Source organism: Hakea prostrata, chromosome 2 (assembly GCF_041222555.1).
Source record: "Hakea prostrata isolate BN-2017 chromosome 2, UWA_Hpros_2, whole genome shotgun sequence".
Taxonomy (NCBI): Eukaryota; Viridiplantae; Streptophyta; class Magnoliopsida; order Proteales; family Proteaceae; genus Hakea; species Hakea prostrata.
The window spans coordinates 49217636-49236579 of record NC_142601.1 but is presented as its reverse complement, the minus strand read 5'-3'; the positions used below and the strand labels follow the sequence as shown (position 1 = coordinate 49236579).

The 18944-nt window shown below is 38.6% G+C and overlaps 1 protein-coding gene across 2 annotated transcripts in view; it reads right to left on the bottom strand.

The window, feature by feature from the left end:
* ORC4 (origin recognition complex subunit 4) overlaps positions 1 to 18607 on the bottom strand; it is a 31733-nt gene extending 13126 nt beyond the window's left edge. For both annotated transcript variants that reach the window (XR_016171665.1, XM_089144854.1), the window contains exons 1-12: positions 18368 to 18607; positions 18189 to 18279; positions 18032 to 18088; positions 17848 to 17895; positions 15498 to 15548; positions 15376 to 15419; positions 15123 to 15186; positions 14821 to 14907; positions 5045 to 5136; positions 4842 to 4923; positions 3890 to 3975; positions 3668 to 3777 (exon numbers count right to left, since the gene is read on the bottom strand). Coding sequence is in view for 1 of the 2 variants with exons in the window: in XM_089144854.1 (XP_089000980.1) it covers positions 3668 to 3777; positions 3890 to 3975; positions 4842 to 4923; positions 5045 to 5136; positions 14821 to 14907; positions 15123 to 15186; positions 15376 to 15419; positions 15498 to 15548; positions 17848 to 17895; positions 18032 to 18088; positions 18189 to 18279; positions 18368 to 18477 (922 nt within the window). In the remaining variant the exon portion in view is untranslated. The remainder of the gene's footprint in view (positions 1 to 3667; positions 3778 to 3889; positions 3976 to 4841; positions 4924 to 5044; positions 5137 to 14820; positions 14908 to 15122; positions 15187 to 15375; positions 15420 to 15497; positions 15549 to 17847; positions 17896 to 18031; positions 18089 to 18188; positions 18280 to 18367) is intronic.
* Positions 18608 to 18944: the final 337 nt, after the last annotated feature.

Below are 18944 nucleotides of genomic sequence, written 5' to 3'. Positions count from 1 at the left end.
CGATATTTTATTCATTTCAACACCTGAGAACGTGGGAAGGCTTCTCTTAGGCTCCTCCTTGGCTTGGGTGATGACCTTCTACAAAAATCATTGTCTCTCTTCTCTAATCTCTTCTCCAAGGTATGTAATCTCTCACTCTCTCTCTAATCTACTTCTACCTCATCTTGTTCTTGCTACTGAGTTCGTGAAGAAGGTGCTGCAACCTTGCAACCACCTCTTCTACAAACTCTTTTGCTTTGATTAAACCTCTCTTCACCCTTTCCATGCTATGATTCTCATACATGATGTTCTTGCTTTCTTATTTTGATTTTTCTCTTCTTTACAACATGAATTCATCTCTTAATCTGATTTTCTCTTTCAATTAGGTCTGATTATATGTTAGTATGTATCTCTAATCTACTGCCCATCATTCCCTTATTTGAATTCCTAAGTTCTTTTGAAATTGCAATCGATTTCATTGATGAACATGATTCTTGCAAGTTTGAACCTAAGGTTTCAAATTGGGGGTTTTCAATTTGACCATTGGATCATGTTGATTCTTGCTACATAGTCTCCTGCTACTGTTCCTAACCTATTCCCCAACTAATTCTCTAGCTTCCCTTTCAATTTCATTAATTTCTCATGAATGCTAGGATTCTTGTCTTTAGAATATAGGACCTCAATTTGGGGGTTTTCATTTGGACCATTGGATTGTGATAATACTTGCTAGGTAGTGTTCTTACATTGTTATTAATCATCCCTCCAAGTTTCAGATCGATCCGAGCCCCGGAAGACCCATTTCGGACCAAAATCCCCAAAATCAACTATTCTGTCCCGAAGACAATTTTGGTCAATCCTTTTGGTCGATACCATCGACCAAGACCATCGACCAAACTTGTTGCTGACAGCAACCTTGCTCCATTTTGATCTGTTCGACCTCCGATTTTCCCGATTTCTTTTCTAACCTTTCATTTATGTTTGTCTAGGGTCTTATAACCATCTTTGGATCATTCTTTTGAGATTGTCGGATTATCATCATCGTGACTTAAGGTAAGGACGGTTATTGCCATATAACATAGACTGTATGACTTTTACACTGTTGTTGGTAACTTAGTAGACATAACTTATTAGTTGATTTCAGACATCATATGATTACTGTAGTTACCTTATGATAGTAGCACCATGCTTAATTACTTGGTTTATCATGTTTACTTATTCTTGTCATTTATTTATACATTGTATTATGAGATGTTATGACATGTTTTCAATATGATAATGTATTGTTGATATGTAATGGATGGAAATAAGCATGTGATTGCTTAGGTATGATTTGGGATTGGGGAGTGCCCTACTGGTACTTCTGTCCTTGGACATCGGAGGGAATAGTATGGGATGTTCTCCGAAGATGTCCATCGACGCTCTCCTGGATCATTGGATGACATACATAGGACTTGTCTAGATGTATGGCTAGGATATCCCTGTCGTATAAGACCCGAATCGGAAGGGCATTGAGACCGAACGACCCGTGGTAGTGTATGGTTTGATGGGCGCTCTAGGCCGGTAACCAATCCGGTAGGGGACATAAACCATGCTACGGATACCTGAAAGGGGCCATTTATTGGTAGGGTTGCAAATGGCTAGACCTAGGCTCACGGGCGCTCAAGACCGGTAACCAACCCGTGAGAGGACGTGAGAGCTTCCCGTTTACTATTTGTGGATGACCAATAGGGTTGATGAGTCCGTAATCCGGGATTACGCTGACTCTAGTGTGAAGGATACCGGAAAGGATCGCCGGGCGAGGAATGGACGTATCTGGAACTGAGTTGATACGACTGAGTAGATGACTTGCATTGGGCTAGGCTTTTCTGTGACATGCGCCAGTACTTATACCATACGGTGATGTGAGAGAGCGGTGACCGATTCCCCTACCATGGTTCTTTTTTTGAGATGACTTTACCGAACTTCCCCGGGCAGACCCAAGATATCTTGTATGATTGAGGGGGAGTGACTGACAACCCAAAGAAGTATGGTGCTATGACTTAAAGCATGTCTACCAATAGAGACTAGCATACATAGAGTTAGAATCATAATTGCATCATGTGTTTCATATCATATTGCATCATGCTATGTTTTGTATCATGTATCTATGTTATTGTGGAATAATCTGCCTTGCTGAGTTCTTTTGAACTCACTCCTTTTGCAACATTTTTGTTAGACTCTACTGCAGGTACTACTACTGTTGACTATGATGGTCAACACTTTGAAGACCAAGTTGATGACCTGTACCCTACTAGTCACGGTGTACAAGTTGGTGAAGACTAGCAGTCCGAGATTGGGACTTATCTGGAGCAGTTCAGCCCTTGCACTTGTGTGCAAGTATTGGGATATCGTCCCATTTTCTTTTAACCTTTTATTTGATTCGTCGAGACCGTAGTTTAGTTTGTTCCTTTGTCATTTTGGGAACCGGTTGTAAACCTAAATTTTAAATCGATCTACCTTCCGCTAATATTATAGGACGGGTTTCCTCCCTCCTTTTCATACTTGATTGTTTATACTAATGAAATCCTTTCCGCACTCTGATGTTCTTTGTAATCCTTCTGTGATCATTTCTTAACCTTTATTATTAAATTATTTGAACACAAGGAATTGTTCTTGCTTTTGATTATATTATTGTGCTAAGTGACTATGATCGTTCCTAAACTTGATCGGCGGGACTGTAATTCACTCCCCGGGTAATCCAGATAGGGTATTCCCTTGGTGGATTTAGGGCGGGATGTGACAGAAGTTGACTGCCATTTTATCCGTAAAAAGCTGCAACAAGGACTTTTTGCCCTTGTTATGTTTGCACAGGAGAACTAGTGGACCTGTTTACAAAGCCTTTAAGGACGGTGAGAGTTGACTATATTTGCAACACATTGGGCATAATTATGTATATGTTCCAACTTAAGGGACATTGTTAGAATACATAACTAAAGGACTAAAGGGTAAAAGTAGAAGAATTCAAGTGGATTAATGACACAATCAACTTGTTCCCTTTTATTTTTTGCTTCCTATTTTGGTTCTAAACTCTTATCAACCTGTTTGGTTCTCTATTTAATTTATAGATTTGGAGATCTTGACATCTAACATGAAGCCTCCATTCTTCTTCTTCTTCCTCCCCCATTGCTTCTTTGGTCTTTCTTCTTAATTTACAAAAACCAACAGCACAATGCTCATTTCCATCATTTAGCGAGCCTTACAATGAAACTACTACATGTGAATTTATCTTTCAGCTACAGAACTAGCATACTGTAAATACCACTTTCCTTCCTTTTTTCCTTGTTACATTCTAATATCAGGGTAAACAGGAAGCATGGGAAGACAGCATCATGGGAGAAGACTTCGACATTCACCAGCTTCTGACTCCCAGTAGTCCTCTCCAATAAAATACAGGAAAAAAAAGGTCAAAAGAATAATGAAAATGATCAGGAGAGGGAGCAAGGGAGGCTTGATACAACAAAAAATTATGGAAAAATTCAAAAGTTCATGTATGTCAGATAGTGGGAATTTCATAAAACCTAAATAATCATGAATTCATGAAAGACAGGTTGAGGAAAATATAAGGAGAACCAACAGATGAAGCAACAAGAATTTCAGGTATCAAGAAGCCAAAAATATGATATCGACGAGATAATGGAATTGCAGAGACCTTTTAGACTCTCAAGTTTTGGCTGCCTTTGGATACTGCAAAGTGCAGTCTTGAAGTTCTCAATGGATGGAAAACCAGAATCTAGATCCATATTACAAACAGCACGAAATCTGGCATCGAAGTGTCGAAAAAAGGAATTTAACCAAAGCTGAAAATGTGCAACTTCAGGAATGCACCACAAAAAGATTCTACAATGCATCTCAATGAGAAAAGTATACTTACAAAAACCTGAGAAAATGATCAAGACTGGAATCAGCATTTGACAATTTAGTAATAATATCTGTGAATCTTGGATCACCTAAGATATTCTGCAAAATGTCAGGGCCTCCAAACCAATTATTTAAACAGATCACTCATAATTGGCAGCACATTCAAATGGTAAACAAAGGTCACTCTACCCCACATTCACAAAACTCCCATTCCATGGTTTTTTTTTTTTTTTTTTTTTTTTTTTTGAAGAAGGATGGTACAATTAATTTCCGTTGATCTTATAGAAAGGGCAAACCCAGTACCGAAGGCTTCCGCACAAGGAAAGTCCGGGAGGGCAATTTCTGATGATTTTAAAATTACAAGTAATTGGCCTCTAGAGAATACAAACGACAAATACTTTCTCTGATATTGAATTATGAATTGGATGCTGCCATCGAATGATATTGAATATGTATAACAGAAACTTTCTATTGAATTGTGAGTTCGAGATGGTACTGTTGAAAGATATTGAACATGTACAACAAAAACTAAGTCAATGTAGAAGTAGTGTTAGAGATGGAAGCTGGGATCCCTTGCTGCCCAGCTCACGCATCTGCTCTGTTGAATAATTGATTGAACAGATGCTGCCAATGGTTTCAAGAATTGGCAACATCAGGGAGCCTGGACCTGTTCTAGCCCCTAGTACCAATGTATCATCAGATCCACTGGCAAGAATGAATTGATCCATAGTGCATTGTCCATTCACCATCGTTAGACTGGGATCAGCTGGGATCAATTCAACTCACATTCCCAACCCCGAGAATCCAGTTCTACAAAACTGAAATTTGAGTATTTTATCAGAATCAGTATAAAAAATGTCATAATCATCGGAACATGAATGTTTCAGGACAGGGAATACCCATGTGTTCTTCTGTGAATTTAATAAATTTAAGTCACACAAAGGAAACACACAGTAAAAAGATACTTGAAGGTTGGCATTGTATGTAATAGCGAATTCACTAGGGAAACTTGAATCAGTTGGTAGTGATAATATGTCCCCCATCAATCTGCATAGACAGTAGCAAAAGATATCAATGCAAAAACATATAACTGACTGGCCTAAAAAATTTGTTTGCATGATAGAACAAATAAAAACATTTTTAATAAACAAAAAGGGGAATACCATACTTCAGCAAATATACATTTGAGGGAGGAAGAAATAATAGCTTTCTATGTGAAAAACGAGATCGTACTCTTTTCTCTAAGAGTTGATCTGCATCCTGCAGCACATGCAACTTGATTCATCAGTCAATGCTTGACAGAACTGCAAACGATTCATATCATATAAGATCCAAAAAAGAGACGCAAACGCATAGAGTTACTAATCATTAATAGCCTGTCTAATCAATCTTATTTTGAGAGAGAAAATTTTGCCTTGGAGTCAACCATTATAAATCAATAGGACAAATTGAATATTTACATCAACAATAATTTACTATCTGTTAACTTTACCACAGTTGGACGCATTCTTGGTATTCTAGCATTATCTATGGGAGTTTGTGTCCAGTTTATATTACTCACTGATCTTACCTTTAATTTTAATGTTTCTGTCTTTATCAATATATTGTTATGTCTTAGACAACCACAACCCTCTATTTTCTCCTCATGTGCTGACTCTCATCCTCGGTACTCCTACGCGGTATCAAAGAACTTGGTTGGGCAACAATTAATGATCATCTCTAACTTTGCGGATCTTTCTCAGATGTCTGCTTCTGTTTTATTTATTTATATATTTTGGGTCTGCAGCACCATTGCTGCCTTACTTCTCTAAAACCCTAGTTGGCGGATTTGAATAGCTAGGGTTTGTGTTGTAAGTCAAAGAGACTGTGAAAAGGGTAGTTTTATCAGTTAGTATGCTTTTATTATTTTAGTCCCACACCGGACACTCTTGTATTCTTTCTTTCACATTATTATTATAAATAAATACTTGCTATATCACACTGCCATAAGTCAGGATTCATTCAATAAACTTCCAACATGGTATCAGAGCCAACTCTGATTCATCGTTAAGCTACCACCACTGCCACACCTCTCTCATCTTCTCTTCCCATCACAGGACCACCGTTAGCCATTTGCTCCATCACCACCTTTATTTCTTTCTCCCCATATTTTTTCACCACTAGGGGAAAAGAAAAAAAAAAAAAGGAAAGAAGGGGATGCAATAGATCACATTCCTGCAACTCCCATTATAGCACCCAATCATAGTACCCATCGCAGGAATTCCTGCAACTCCCATGACAGCACACATCTCCACCTTCATCTACTTCTTTCATAACCCAATTGACCTAAAACACCATTGCCTCACCTCCATCTACCACAGATTGCCTTTCTTTTTGGACATTGAATCTCTAAAACACAATCGGCATTAACCTTGCTTCTTCTTCTTCCACCTTCTTCTCTGCAATTTACGACTTGAAGGGTTAAAACCATCACAATTGACCCATTGAACCTCGTTGAACCGAACCAACAAAACAGACCAATAAACCCAGCCAAACCTGCTCCAACCCATCAAACCCATTTAGTGTCATAGGTTTAGAAGGCTGCTTTGAAGAAAAAAACTTATGTTCTAAACCATCTTTCTCACACCAAACCTTTTTTTTTTTTACTCAAAAAGTGATCCATGATAGTTCTTGTGATGGTTGATCCAATTACCCCCACCTCTTTTGGTACATCTAAGGAGCTTCCCATTTCATCTATTCCTCACGATCGTGATCTTTCTCCTCTTTAGATGACTAAGGTCAAGCTTAATGGGACCAATTATCTTCGGGTGGTCTCGTTCCACTTTCCTTGCCGTTGGTGCCCACGATCTGACTGGTCATCTCAATGGAACTACTACTAAGCCTTTCCAGTCTTGGTCCGCAATATACTATATGATATACAGATGAGTGTTTGGTTATCGGATTTCTCCTTAATTCCATTGAACCAAGCATAACAAAGAGTTATCTCCTTCTTCCTGATGCTGCCACTGTTTAAAGAATTGCACGAGATACATATTCTAAAGTAGGTAATGATGCACAATGTTTTGAGATTTGGAGGAAGATTTACCAACTTAAACAAAAGGATTTAACCCAATCCCAGTATTATAATATACTTGAAGGGTATTATTAGACATTAGATTTCTATGGAAATTTTACCCCCAACCACTGTTGTTGATGTTGTTGCTTATCAGAAGTGGGAAGACAAGCTTCATGTCTATGATTTTCTAGCTGGCCTAAACATTGAGTACGATCAGATTCAGGCACACATTCTTTCCCGAGAGCCCTTTCCTTCTCTAGAGCAAGCCAAGGCTATAATTGATACTGAGGACAGTAGACGAACAACTATAGTACATACACTGATTCCTGATAGGTCAGCATTAGCTGCTGGTTCTAGCAGTAACAGGACTGGTTATGGTGATTCTGGCCCCCAGTGAAGTGTGAATATTGTGGGAAAGAACGCCATACAAAGGAGAAGTATTGGAACTTGCATGGACGTCCAATAAATTCATGTGGAGGAGGTAGGAATAGAACCAGGGGCAGCAATCCAACATCTACAAATCAGGCTATTTCAGACACCCCAAGTACTCCTGCACCTCTTTCCTCAGATGACTCCAACAACTTCGTCAGTTAATGTCTAGGCTTAATGTATTCTCTTATGGACAGACTCTTAATGCGAGTGTTGCCTCTGCCGTTACATCCACCACTGATTCCCAACATTCCATAGGTATTTTCGATTGTCAATTTGTCATCATGTCAACTCCATTTATCCCTCCTGGATAATTGACTTTGGGGCAACCAACCACATAACAAGCTCATCATCTTTATTTCATACTTATTCACCTGTTTCTTTTGCCTAGGCAGTTCGAATAGCTGATGGATCTTTGTCTCCCATCTCCGAAACAGGTTCCATTATCTGTTCTCCTACACTTACTCTTTTTTCTGTTTTGCATGTTCCCAAATTTTCGGCTAACCTTTTATTTATTAGTAGCCTTACACGTGATATGAACTGCAAAATAAATTTCTTTCCTTCTCATTGTGTAAACCAAGACCTAGAAACAGGGCTTACTATTAGTAGTGGTAGACAGGAAGGGGGCTTTACTTACTTGGATGGCTCTCCATCAGCTTTTTCTACACCATCTACACCGTCTTCTCTTGCATTAGTGTCATTATTGCAGTGGCATAATCAGCTTGGCCATATTCCTTTATCAGCTTTGTTTAGATTATTTCCTGACTTGGTTAAACGATGTAATTTGAATGGTTTTCGTTGTGATGCTTGCATTTTGGCTAAACAAACTAGGCATGTTTATCCCATTTTTGATAATCGTAGTAATATTCCTTTTACTGTTATTCATTCTGATGTGTGGGGTCCCTCTTGGACTATGTCTATATCTAGTCATCGATGGATTGTTTCCTTTATTGATTGTTGCACTAGAACCATATGGGTGTATCTCCTTCACGAAAAAGTGATGCGTTTCCCTACTTTCAGAATTTTCATAATATGGTTCAGACTCAATATGGGGCTATTGTAAAAATCCTAAGGACTGATAACGGGACTAAATACACAAGTGGGACTTTTCCCTCTTATCTTGTTGATCATAGATTATACATCAAACTAGTTATGTCGATACCCCTCCTCAAAATGGGGAGGTTGACCGCAAGAATAAACAACTTCTTGAGGTAGCATGATCCCTTATATTCACTATATGTGTGCCTCCTTGCTATTGGGGTGATGCAATTCAGACTACCACCTATTTGATTAACCAGATGCCTTCCAAAGTCTTAGATCAGCACTGTCCTCTAGATGTTCTTTTAGGGACAGCCAACTTCAGTCCCTCCTAAGGTCTTTAGGTGTGTTGCTTTTGTTAGCAACAATCTGTCATCGTAAGTTAGATCCCCCTGGGTTACAGTGTATATTCTTGGGTTATCCTCCTACTCAAAAGGGGTACGAGTGTTACCATGCTGAGTCTCGTCGTTATTTTTATTTATTATTTTTTTTTAATCTATGGATGTGGTTTTTCAAGAACAGATTCATTTCTTTTCCCCTCCTCATCTTCAGGGGAAGAGTGTACGTGAAGAAGCTCCAGTGTCACTTTGAGATCCCTCCTAAGGATCCTACTGTTGAGTCTCCTTTGGAAGATGGAGTGAACGGACAAAAGCAGTTGGTGGATGATGTGCAATGGCAAACTAAACCTCTAAAAACCTACCAAAGGAAGTAGCAAATGCCCGCTTTTGAGCCACGACAGTTGGAAACACCTACTATTAGCTCTAAAGAATCCGCTCCTCCTAGTAAATCTATCTCTGACCCTGATCTACCTACTGCTTTGAGAAAGCAGCCACGTACTTGCACTAAACATCCTATTTCTAACCATGTCTCATATCAGTCCCTATCCCCAAAATTGCAGAGCTTTATTTCCTCTTTGTTCTCCACTTCTATTCCCAATTCGTGGCAAGAGGCAACATCTCACTCAAACTAGAAGAAAGCTATGGATGAGAAAATGCAAGCCAAAAAAACAAAAACTTGGGAGTTGGTGTGTTTGCATGCAGGAAAGCAGACTATTGGGTGCAAGTGGGTGTTCATCATAAAACACAAAGCAGATGGAACCATAAAAAGATAAAAGGCAAGATTGGAAGCCAATGGCTCACTCAGACCTATGGCATTGACTACTAGGCGATGTCTGTCCCTGTTGCCAAGATGAACACAATTTGAACTGTTCTCTCACGTGTTTTGAATTAAGGGTGGAATCTTCAGCAATTGGATGTGAAGAATGCTTTCCTACATGGAGAGCTTTAGGAGGAAGTATATAGGGATGTGCCTCTAGGCTATTCAAGCCTTCAAACTCATGGGAAAGTGTGCAAATTAAGAAGAGCCTTGTATGGACTAAAGCAGTCCCCTAGGGCATGGTTTGGAAGATTTCATAAGGTTATGATCTCCTACAGCTAGAAGTAGAGTAATGCAGACCATACTCTATTTGTTAAGCGGAATGGTTCTCATACTATAGTACTTCTGGTGTATGTGGATGATATTGTTATCACAGGAAGTAGTGAGGAAGAAATTACAGCCATGAAGATTTTTTTTGGAACAGAAATTGAGATAAAAGACATGAGCAAACTCAGATATTTTCTCAAGTTAGAGCTAGCATACTCAGTTAATGATGTCTCTCTCTTAGAGAAAATAAACTCTGGACCTACTAGAAGAGACAGGGATGTTAGGGTGTAGACCTGTTGAGACCCCAGTGGAGCCCAATCATCACTTTAAGGCAAAGGAAGGAGAGTCGGTTGATAAGACTAGCTATCAAAAACTGGTAGGGAAGTTAATCTATCTGACACACACTAGGCCGGACATCACTTTTGCAGTAAACCTAGTCAGTCAGTAGACTCAATACATGCATGATCCGTAATCTTCACATCTTAAAGCAGTATATCGCATCTTGAGGTACTTGAAGGCATCCCCAGGAAAAGGCATCTTAATCTCTTCCCATGGGCATCTTAGAGTTGAAGCATACACAAATGTAGATTGGGCAAGATGTCCAAATGATAGGAGATCTGCCTTTGGTTATTGTGCTTATGTAGGGGTAATCTAGTGTCACAGAGGAGCAAAAAAAAAGTTGTAGTTGGCTAGCTGCACGGTCTTGTGCTAAAGCAAAGTTTAGGGCTTTGGCTCAAGGCATTTGTGAAGTAATATTGTTAAAGGGACTTCTTCAGGAGCTTGGGACAGATTTAGAAGAAGCTAAACAGTTGTACTATGACAACAAATCAGCAATCAATATAGATCATAATCCAGTTCAACATGACAGTACTAAACATATAGAGATTGACTGGCATTTTATCAAGGAGAAGGTTGAATCTGGGCTGATTCAGATTTCCTTTGTCACATCTGATAGTCAGTGTACTGATGTGTTCACAAAGTGTTTGAGTGTCAAGTTGTTCAGTAGCATTATTAACAAGTTGGGCATGATAGACATCTATGCACCAACTTGAGGGAGAGTGTTGTGAGTCAAGAGACTAAGTGAGAAGGGCAGTTTTATAAGTTAGGACGCTTTTATTCTTTTAGTCCCACATCGGGTACTATTTTATTTTTTTTTTCTTTCACATTATTATTATACATAAAGGCCTGCTATGTCAACACTGGCATAAGTCATGATTCATTCAATCCTTCCAATAGTTTGATATACTATTACAGCTGCTATCTCATATTTACTGCCAATGTAGGTTTTTTTTGGGTGACTTAAGATAAACATTCTAAAGGGAAAGGAACATACAAGAGAAGATAGAGAAAAAGGGGGAGTGGGGTGGGGAGCCCAGACTAAGTCTTGGGAATATCTAAGAGAGAACTATCTAATCCCCAGGTAACAATAATGTGCCTGCTCCTTGGGTTGTCTACAGGAGATTGTGAGGCAAAAGATGTGCCAGGCTGTAAAGGTCTATATAAAGACTATAAGCAACATGATGTTTCTTAAATTAAACCCCCCTTCTTCTGATTCCAAATATTATGGGTGAACCATATGGAAGCAACCCTTGCAGTAGATGCTATGTCCCAAACCACTGAAAAGGGACTCTGGGATGACATGAAGGAAAACATCTCTCATGCAAAGGACTTTTCTCATGTTTATGATCCTTATGACATAATGTTTAACTTCAAGTGGGGGGACAGGTCTATGAGTGACTATTGCAGTCTGTGAAGAGCAAACTGTTGGCTGGGGAGAAGGGGAATTCCTTGAGTGAGACCTTTTCTCATCCTCAGTACCAAGGAAGCAAACCTTGGTCAACACCTTTAGTTTTGACTGAGATATCTAGTTTCCCAGAAATCGAAGACGAGACAGTCATGCAGTCCAAAAAATACCAGGTTTCTATAGGTTCGACAGGATTTGATAATATTTTGGAAATTTCAATAGTTTCGACCAATGAATACCATATTCAACCAGCAATTTCTGTTGTTTTTGACCGTTTCAATTAGTTTGAATGGTTCCAATTTTGATCAGTGTCAGTCACAAGTTGACTGTGTTACTCAAATAAAAAAAAAAATCTGGTTTTAACCAGTTTCAACCAAATTCTGGTTTCTGATTGTTTGCACCTAAATCTTTATCTTTGCTTGGTGCCTTATTTCTCCATCCATCATTGACTATTATCCTCTTCTAACGAGGGTTCTCCTTTCTTTCCTGAATGTGGCTGTGTTGAATTATGCAACCCACAAGGGTATCCTAGGGTTTTCCAAAGATTCAATCATAGTCAGAAGCAAACTAGAAGATGTTTTTCTTTTTTTTAGCGGCTCCCTTACACCTTCCTTGCTAACCTCTCAGAGATATAGTTGCTGCCATTACACATTTCTTCATTCAAAGTTCCTTTTCTGATTTTACAGTTGCCACCCACGTGTTTTTTGGCATTCAGTTCTCCCCTTCTTGCAAGATAGATTTCTTCTTCCCTTGCAATCTTCTTCTTTTTTTTTTTTTCTTCTTTTTTTTTTTTTTTTTTTTGGGGGGTGGGGGGGTCCTCTTTACCTGCTCCTGTAGTTTAACCTCTCTTCTGATTTTGAGAGAATCAGTTACTATTTGATGACTGCAGAATTTGAATCAAGAACACTCTAGATTCAGATTTGTTTCTTCTCCAGGCAAATTTTTTTTGCCCTACCCAATTAGGTTTTTATGTTGGCTGATCAAAAGCTGCTCCTCTTTAAAGGTAATCTTGCTGACTACCATAGGACAACTCGACCCTTGGGCCCCCTGGTTTGGTTCAAAGGGCACATCCCCCGCCATTCCCTTACCCTTTGGAGGGCTCTTAACCTTGCCTTCCCCACCCAATTCTTCCTCATTGACCGCCATATCCTTGTTAGCCCAAACTGCATCCTTATTGAAATGGTTCAGAAGACATTGATCACCTTTTCTTTTCTTGCCCTTTTTCCAAATCTATATGGGGAAAAGCCCTATCTTCCATTTGGCCCCGTCCTAGGCATTCTTTTGGCTTTGCTAGTGTTTGGTCTTGGATTCTGAGAAACTTTTCCGGTTCTTCCATCTATGATCGGGTTGGTAAGCTCGTGTTCTGTGCCACTATACACCATATTCGGTGGGAGCATAACCTTCGTAGATGGACTTCCAAATCCCGTTAAAAAGACTTGATTTGGAACGCTATGTATTTTGATGTTTCCTCTAGGCTTGTAGCTTCTCCCCCCCCGATTGATGACACCCCAAGGAACAGGCTTATTGTTGTCTCCTGGGGTCTAAACTCTTCCTTGCAGTCTTCCTCTTAAAAACCGTTTGTTCTTGTTTCTATTTTGTTTAATTTAATTATTTATTCATCCAAAAAAAAATGTGGGTTTCAAGAATTCCCAGCATTTCCTCTGTGAAAATTTTTCCTGCCTTGCCAAAATTACTGTTTATATCGGCTCATCAAAAGTTTTTCTTTGGAAGGACATCTTGCTCACTACTACAGAGGGATTCAATTCACTTTTTGGCCAATTCTCACAAACTTACTTTGGACTTTCAAGGTTTTTCTTCATCTCTAAGTCAATTTCCTCACAGAATTAGGTTTTTGCATCAGTTCATCAGATGTTGCTATTTTTAGGAGGACTACTTGCTCACTACCACATGGAGACTTGATTCACTTTTGGGCCTATTGTGACAATCCACTCTGTAGGGATCATTTTTCTCCCTCCGTTGGTTCAATCTCTTCCTAGATTGGATCATCTATCTAACATACTTCTGCTTTATCTAGTCCTAATGGTTCTGAATTATCTTTGATTTACTGCAAGAAGCACTAGTTGGATGTAGACCAATTATCTTCCATAGTCACAGCCTCCAGCCTGATAGGCAACACATCAATTAAAGGACCTTAAGGGAGCTCCAAGAAATGGGCTTTTCACTGACCTAATTCTCATATTGATACTTTAAGGTATTCCGATGCAAGCTAGGCTGATGCTGAGTTGGGATTTCAGACTACTAATATAGGAAGATGTTTTGTGATAACAAAATGCTATCCATACTGCGAGCAAGTGTTTCATGAAAGGACAGAACCAATTGAAGTCAAGTGTTCACATTGTGAGGAGTTAGCAATGAGAAACCTGAATGATACTCTGCATGTTTTCTTCTGCAGTCAGTTGGGTGCTTATTCCACTTGTTCCAAGCATGATATAGGTGATTCATATGCAACAGCACAAGGGGGATGTTAAGTGTTTACCACCACTTAAAAGGCATTCAAGGTATTCTAGTGTTGTCTATGGGTGTTCATGTCTTGTTTATATTAGTTTCTATTCTCGTAATTTTACCATCATAGTATTTGTTGATATGTATTGTAGATTCCGCAGCAGCACTGCTGGGTCAGTTAGACATGCTGCAACCCTCTCTTTTCACATGACTTCTTTCTTTTCTTCTCTTCCTTTCTTCCTTGCTTCAGTAAGTGCTGATTTTTCATCTTTGGTATTGCTACACTATCCACAGGCACTCAGTTAAAGGGCTCAATTCTATCCCATAACAAAATCATATTAACATTGAGAGAAACTCAGTCAAACAACTCAAGCATGCAACAATCAAGTTTACTGGGTTAGTGGATTGTCCAAAAAGACAAAATAGTTGACCAAAGTAATAACAGAGCCAACAGAACACAAGGCAGAACCAAGACAAGGGTAAACCAAATTTTACAAAATAATGTGGATACCAATAATAGAGTATTTTGACTGTATCCCAGACAAAAAGGCTACCAACCAACCTAGACACACCCACAAATTTTTTCAGTGCACCATGCCCCATCTGAAAATTTTACTCAACAGGATGTCAAACTTTGATAGTTTATAATGCAAACTGCCAGTGACTCCATGAAATCTTTCCCCCATCAATAAGTAAACAACCTAAATTTGATAGAAGTGTAAGAAATCCATAACTTTAAAATGGTCAATATAAAGAATCTGAAGAGAACAACCAGAAAAGAGAAGCACCATACCAAGCGACAACTGACACCAATAAGTATTGATTGTGACGACACAGTTTGCAATGCATCTAACAAGCTATAGAGTAACCGTTGCTTTCCCTGCAAAGAATTGGATGACAGAAAGTAGTCATGTCAAAAGCACAAGGCCATTATGGTGATGACTATGGAGGCCCCAATGGCCTGTGCCAAAAGTGATGCTAATGTTATTTCAAGTAAAAACATTAAATAGCAAATAACAACATAAGAGGAGTCAAATTTGCAGAGACTAGCGATTGCAAAGAAACCAAGTATGAGGAGGACAGATCACGATATACCTGGGCAAAGAGGTCGAACTCATCCAAGACAAAGATGATTGTCTTGTGAGCTAGTCCACACTCTCTGCCAAGAAAAAAATTCCATTTGAATAAGAAATGCTCAAGATAAACGAATCAACTAGGCACTGAAATAAATGAGAAATTAAATGACTGGGAATCAATAAGCAACAATGAACAGAACTCTGTATGCAATCATAAAAACTTAAAGGGAAGGAAGTGAAAAGAAAATTGCACAGCGAGATAAAGCACTCACCGTAGCATGGATATTATGAAGTGAGAGTTATCATCAGAAGAGGCCTACAGGAAGTATCATTTAGGCATCATAAGTGCATATTTTATTTGAAATGCATTATAATGACTAGAAGTACACTTTACCATTTTTGAGAACAATAACTGATGCTCCACACATAATTGTCTAGCAATTTCCTACAACATAGCACAAGCATATCAAAATAAGAGAGGAATAAAAAGTGGCTACGATCCTCATTTGAGTGGAAACAAGAAATAATATGGTACCCTCTTTAGAAAATAACCTTCCAGTTTTCCAGACAACATTTCTTCAATTCTTTGTGGAATAATTTGTCAAGAATCCTACATTCTGTCTTAAAAGTTCAAACTTGTAGGTGGAGAGACTCCCCGGTATAAGGGTAGCTTCAAGCTAATTTATAGCTAGTTAATGCAGATTCATCAATGGGCTGGTAGTTTTCGTGCAGGGTTAGAATCAACCCTCATGGTATGGTTTTATGAGCTAAGCCTAAGCCCAAGTCCAATCCATGTGGGAACAAGAACTTGGGATACATCTCAAAGTCAGTAAAAGGGGCTGTAGTGTGAAAAAAAGAAACAGTATTGTCAAACGAGCTTTCCTTTGTCAAGAATTGGGTAGTGGCTAAGTCAATTTCAGGTTTGAGTTAATACTCTTTTTGCTGAGTGTTAGCTAGTTGTTGATTGATGTATTCATGTCTTTAGTTTGGCTACATAAAGCAACTTATGTAAGAGGTTTGAACACCTCACTCATGAACAGAAATCAATATTTGTTTTTACAAGTCATTTTTCTTTATAGAGAAACCTTATGTTTGATAAAGGAAGGTTGGTGTCTGATCCAATTGATCTACCTTGCAATGTGAAGCCTTGGGTGTTACTTTGTATTCTTATTGTTTTCGCATTCCCTCATATTATTCCCTTACTTTCTTCATCTATTAACAAGTCTATTTTAATAACTAATCTTCTGTTTCTGGTTACCAACTAGATCTGCCCATCTGCTTGACATTATATGTTCAGGGTATCATTCTCATTTTATTTTGGTAATCTATACTTCTGCCAAGCTTAATTCTAATCTACAGTTCTTCCCAGGTTTGAATTACAATTCTATCCCTGTTCATAAAATGCTAGTCTAGCCATAGAGTCACCATTAAAATACCACTCTAGCTTTCAGTTGTGTTTCAAATCTGATTTTGTACTATAGTTAACCTTTCGAATCTGGAATTCATTTTCCGTAAAAAGATCTTGGTTGGTTGCTATTTTGATTACTCAAATACCGTACTACATTACGGACACGGGACGAAACTCTCAACACTCCCTTACGCATGTGGGCCATATATACTGCAGAGATAGGGATATAGTAAAAACCCATTTCATACTGTTCAAACTTCCAACCTTGTAGCTGGAGGGCTTCAGGCTAATTAGTAGCTGCTGTAGGACTAAACTCCCAAAAGATCAACCGTTCTCTTGAAAATAAGGATTTCAAGAGAAGAGAGATGAAAAAATAAAAATAAAAAGATTCACAGAGAGTTCACAAAAGGACATGGAAGAAAAATTAGAATGACAACACAGCCATAGGCCCATAGGATTGGCAGTCAAGTTTCCCATTTGCTTTTCATGTCAACAAGAAGAATACAAGAATGTTTCACTAATGGATAAGTAAGCATCACCAAATCCCAATCAGTAAGAAATTCATGCAACTTGGGCATCCAAACCTAAAGCCTCCTTGAAGGAATCTCAATGGTTCCTTCTCCAGCTATAAATCTAAATAAAAGGGAACGAACAATTTTTGCGTCATATCATCACAGAATGAGTCCTGCCAGAATCTCATTACCCACCCGACACACTCATGGATCTACACATACAAGTTTTTGTGTCTAGCCACGAGTTCATTCGTATTTCCGCTTATCAGCAATCATACTTGCCAATAATAACTCATCTCCTTAAGTATCCCTCCTTCCAGAATCTCCATAGCCATCTTCCAAACAATGCCTCTCTCAACAGCCAAGTAGACCTCATTCACAAATCACCCCTCGGAAAAAAAGCTGGTGACCTAAAGGAATCCTCCATGGATACTTCAGATAGTTTGTCATAGGGTTGAAATGGGAATTCAATTACCAAATGCCCATGGAAACCATTCAGCAACGGTTTTTCCTGTCAAAATGTTCAATGACTAGGGCCCAATTGGAAGATGCTCTGCATCTAGCAGCAGTGGTACCCTAAATAGGTTGAAGGTGAACCACATCCCATATAACCCAAAATTTTAACCAATACAGGAAAAACCATAAATCCGATATTTGACTTAACTATAATTGATCCGCAGTGAACTCCCCCACTTGAAAGGAGAAAAGGGGGAAAAATAGCTGGTGCATTAAACTCAGTATTGGCATAGAAAAGTAGAATCAACTGGAACAACAAAATAAAAAAAAAAAAAAAGTCGAATGATAAATGTTGTTGTCAGACTGACCTTCAGTGCACAATTGTCATCACTGTGAAGTAGCCCATTCAATCTTATCTGTTGCACAGCTTAAAAGACATAATGATTCGCACTATATTGTTCTAGCAGTAATGCCATTCAAAACAAGACACATCTTTTTACTTGGATGAATGAAAAGTGGAAAACCATAAGGCAACGTTAAGTAAAGCCGTACCACTGATATCATATCGGGATGTTCGACTTGTATATCGCTGAGAACAAGTTCCAAGACCTAAAAACAATGTATTAAAACAAAATTATTACCAAATTGAAGCTAGTAAAAGTACAAGTAAATAGAGAATTCTGGCTCAATGGGAAATAAAGATGCATACAGCGTTTTTCCCACAACCACGGGGACCAAGAAGTAGGATTGAGTTGTTGCAGGCCTCGGTGATGGAATTAGATAAGGTGAACTTTAATTTGCTGGAAGATCGTTAGATGTTATTCGTTGTAAGGATAAATCAGAAGAGAAGTGAAAACCTAAAATGAAAAGAGAGAGAATGATTCAGACCTATAGTTGCTGTCCGGTGAATCAGAGAAATGTTTAAGGATGTAAGTAGGGTTACAAAGTCTGGTTCGGAGTAGGAGTATAGCTTTCTCTGCTGTACTTTCCCCTTCCATTTCTTCTGGTTTGCTCAGTATCTGCGGTGTGCCTGTCTGTGGCAACGAATATAATCAAATACACTGGAAAAAGGGCGGGAAACTCGAAATATAAGTAGGTGCAGAGATTGCTGTTCACTGGACTCTCCTCTTTTCCTCTTTCTTAGCATTTTTTATTTTTCTCTCCTTAATTTTATTATTTTTTTATTTTTTTTATTCATGTAATGCTTATACATTTTAACTTCGTTGAAAGAAAAAAAAAAAAAATCTCTTCGGGTGTTTTCTTCGGGACTACTATTCCGCCCATTTTTTTACAAGGAAATGGACCATGACATGTGTCCCAACATCAAAAAGTTGAGGTTCATTTACAATTCACGATCATTTTCTTTTAATTTAATCACAACTCTTTTATATAACTTATAAATAGATTTCAACCATTTGATGTGATATTGGGACAATACATGTCATATATCTATAAAAAAATAAAT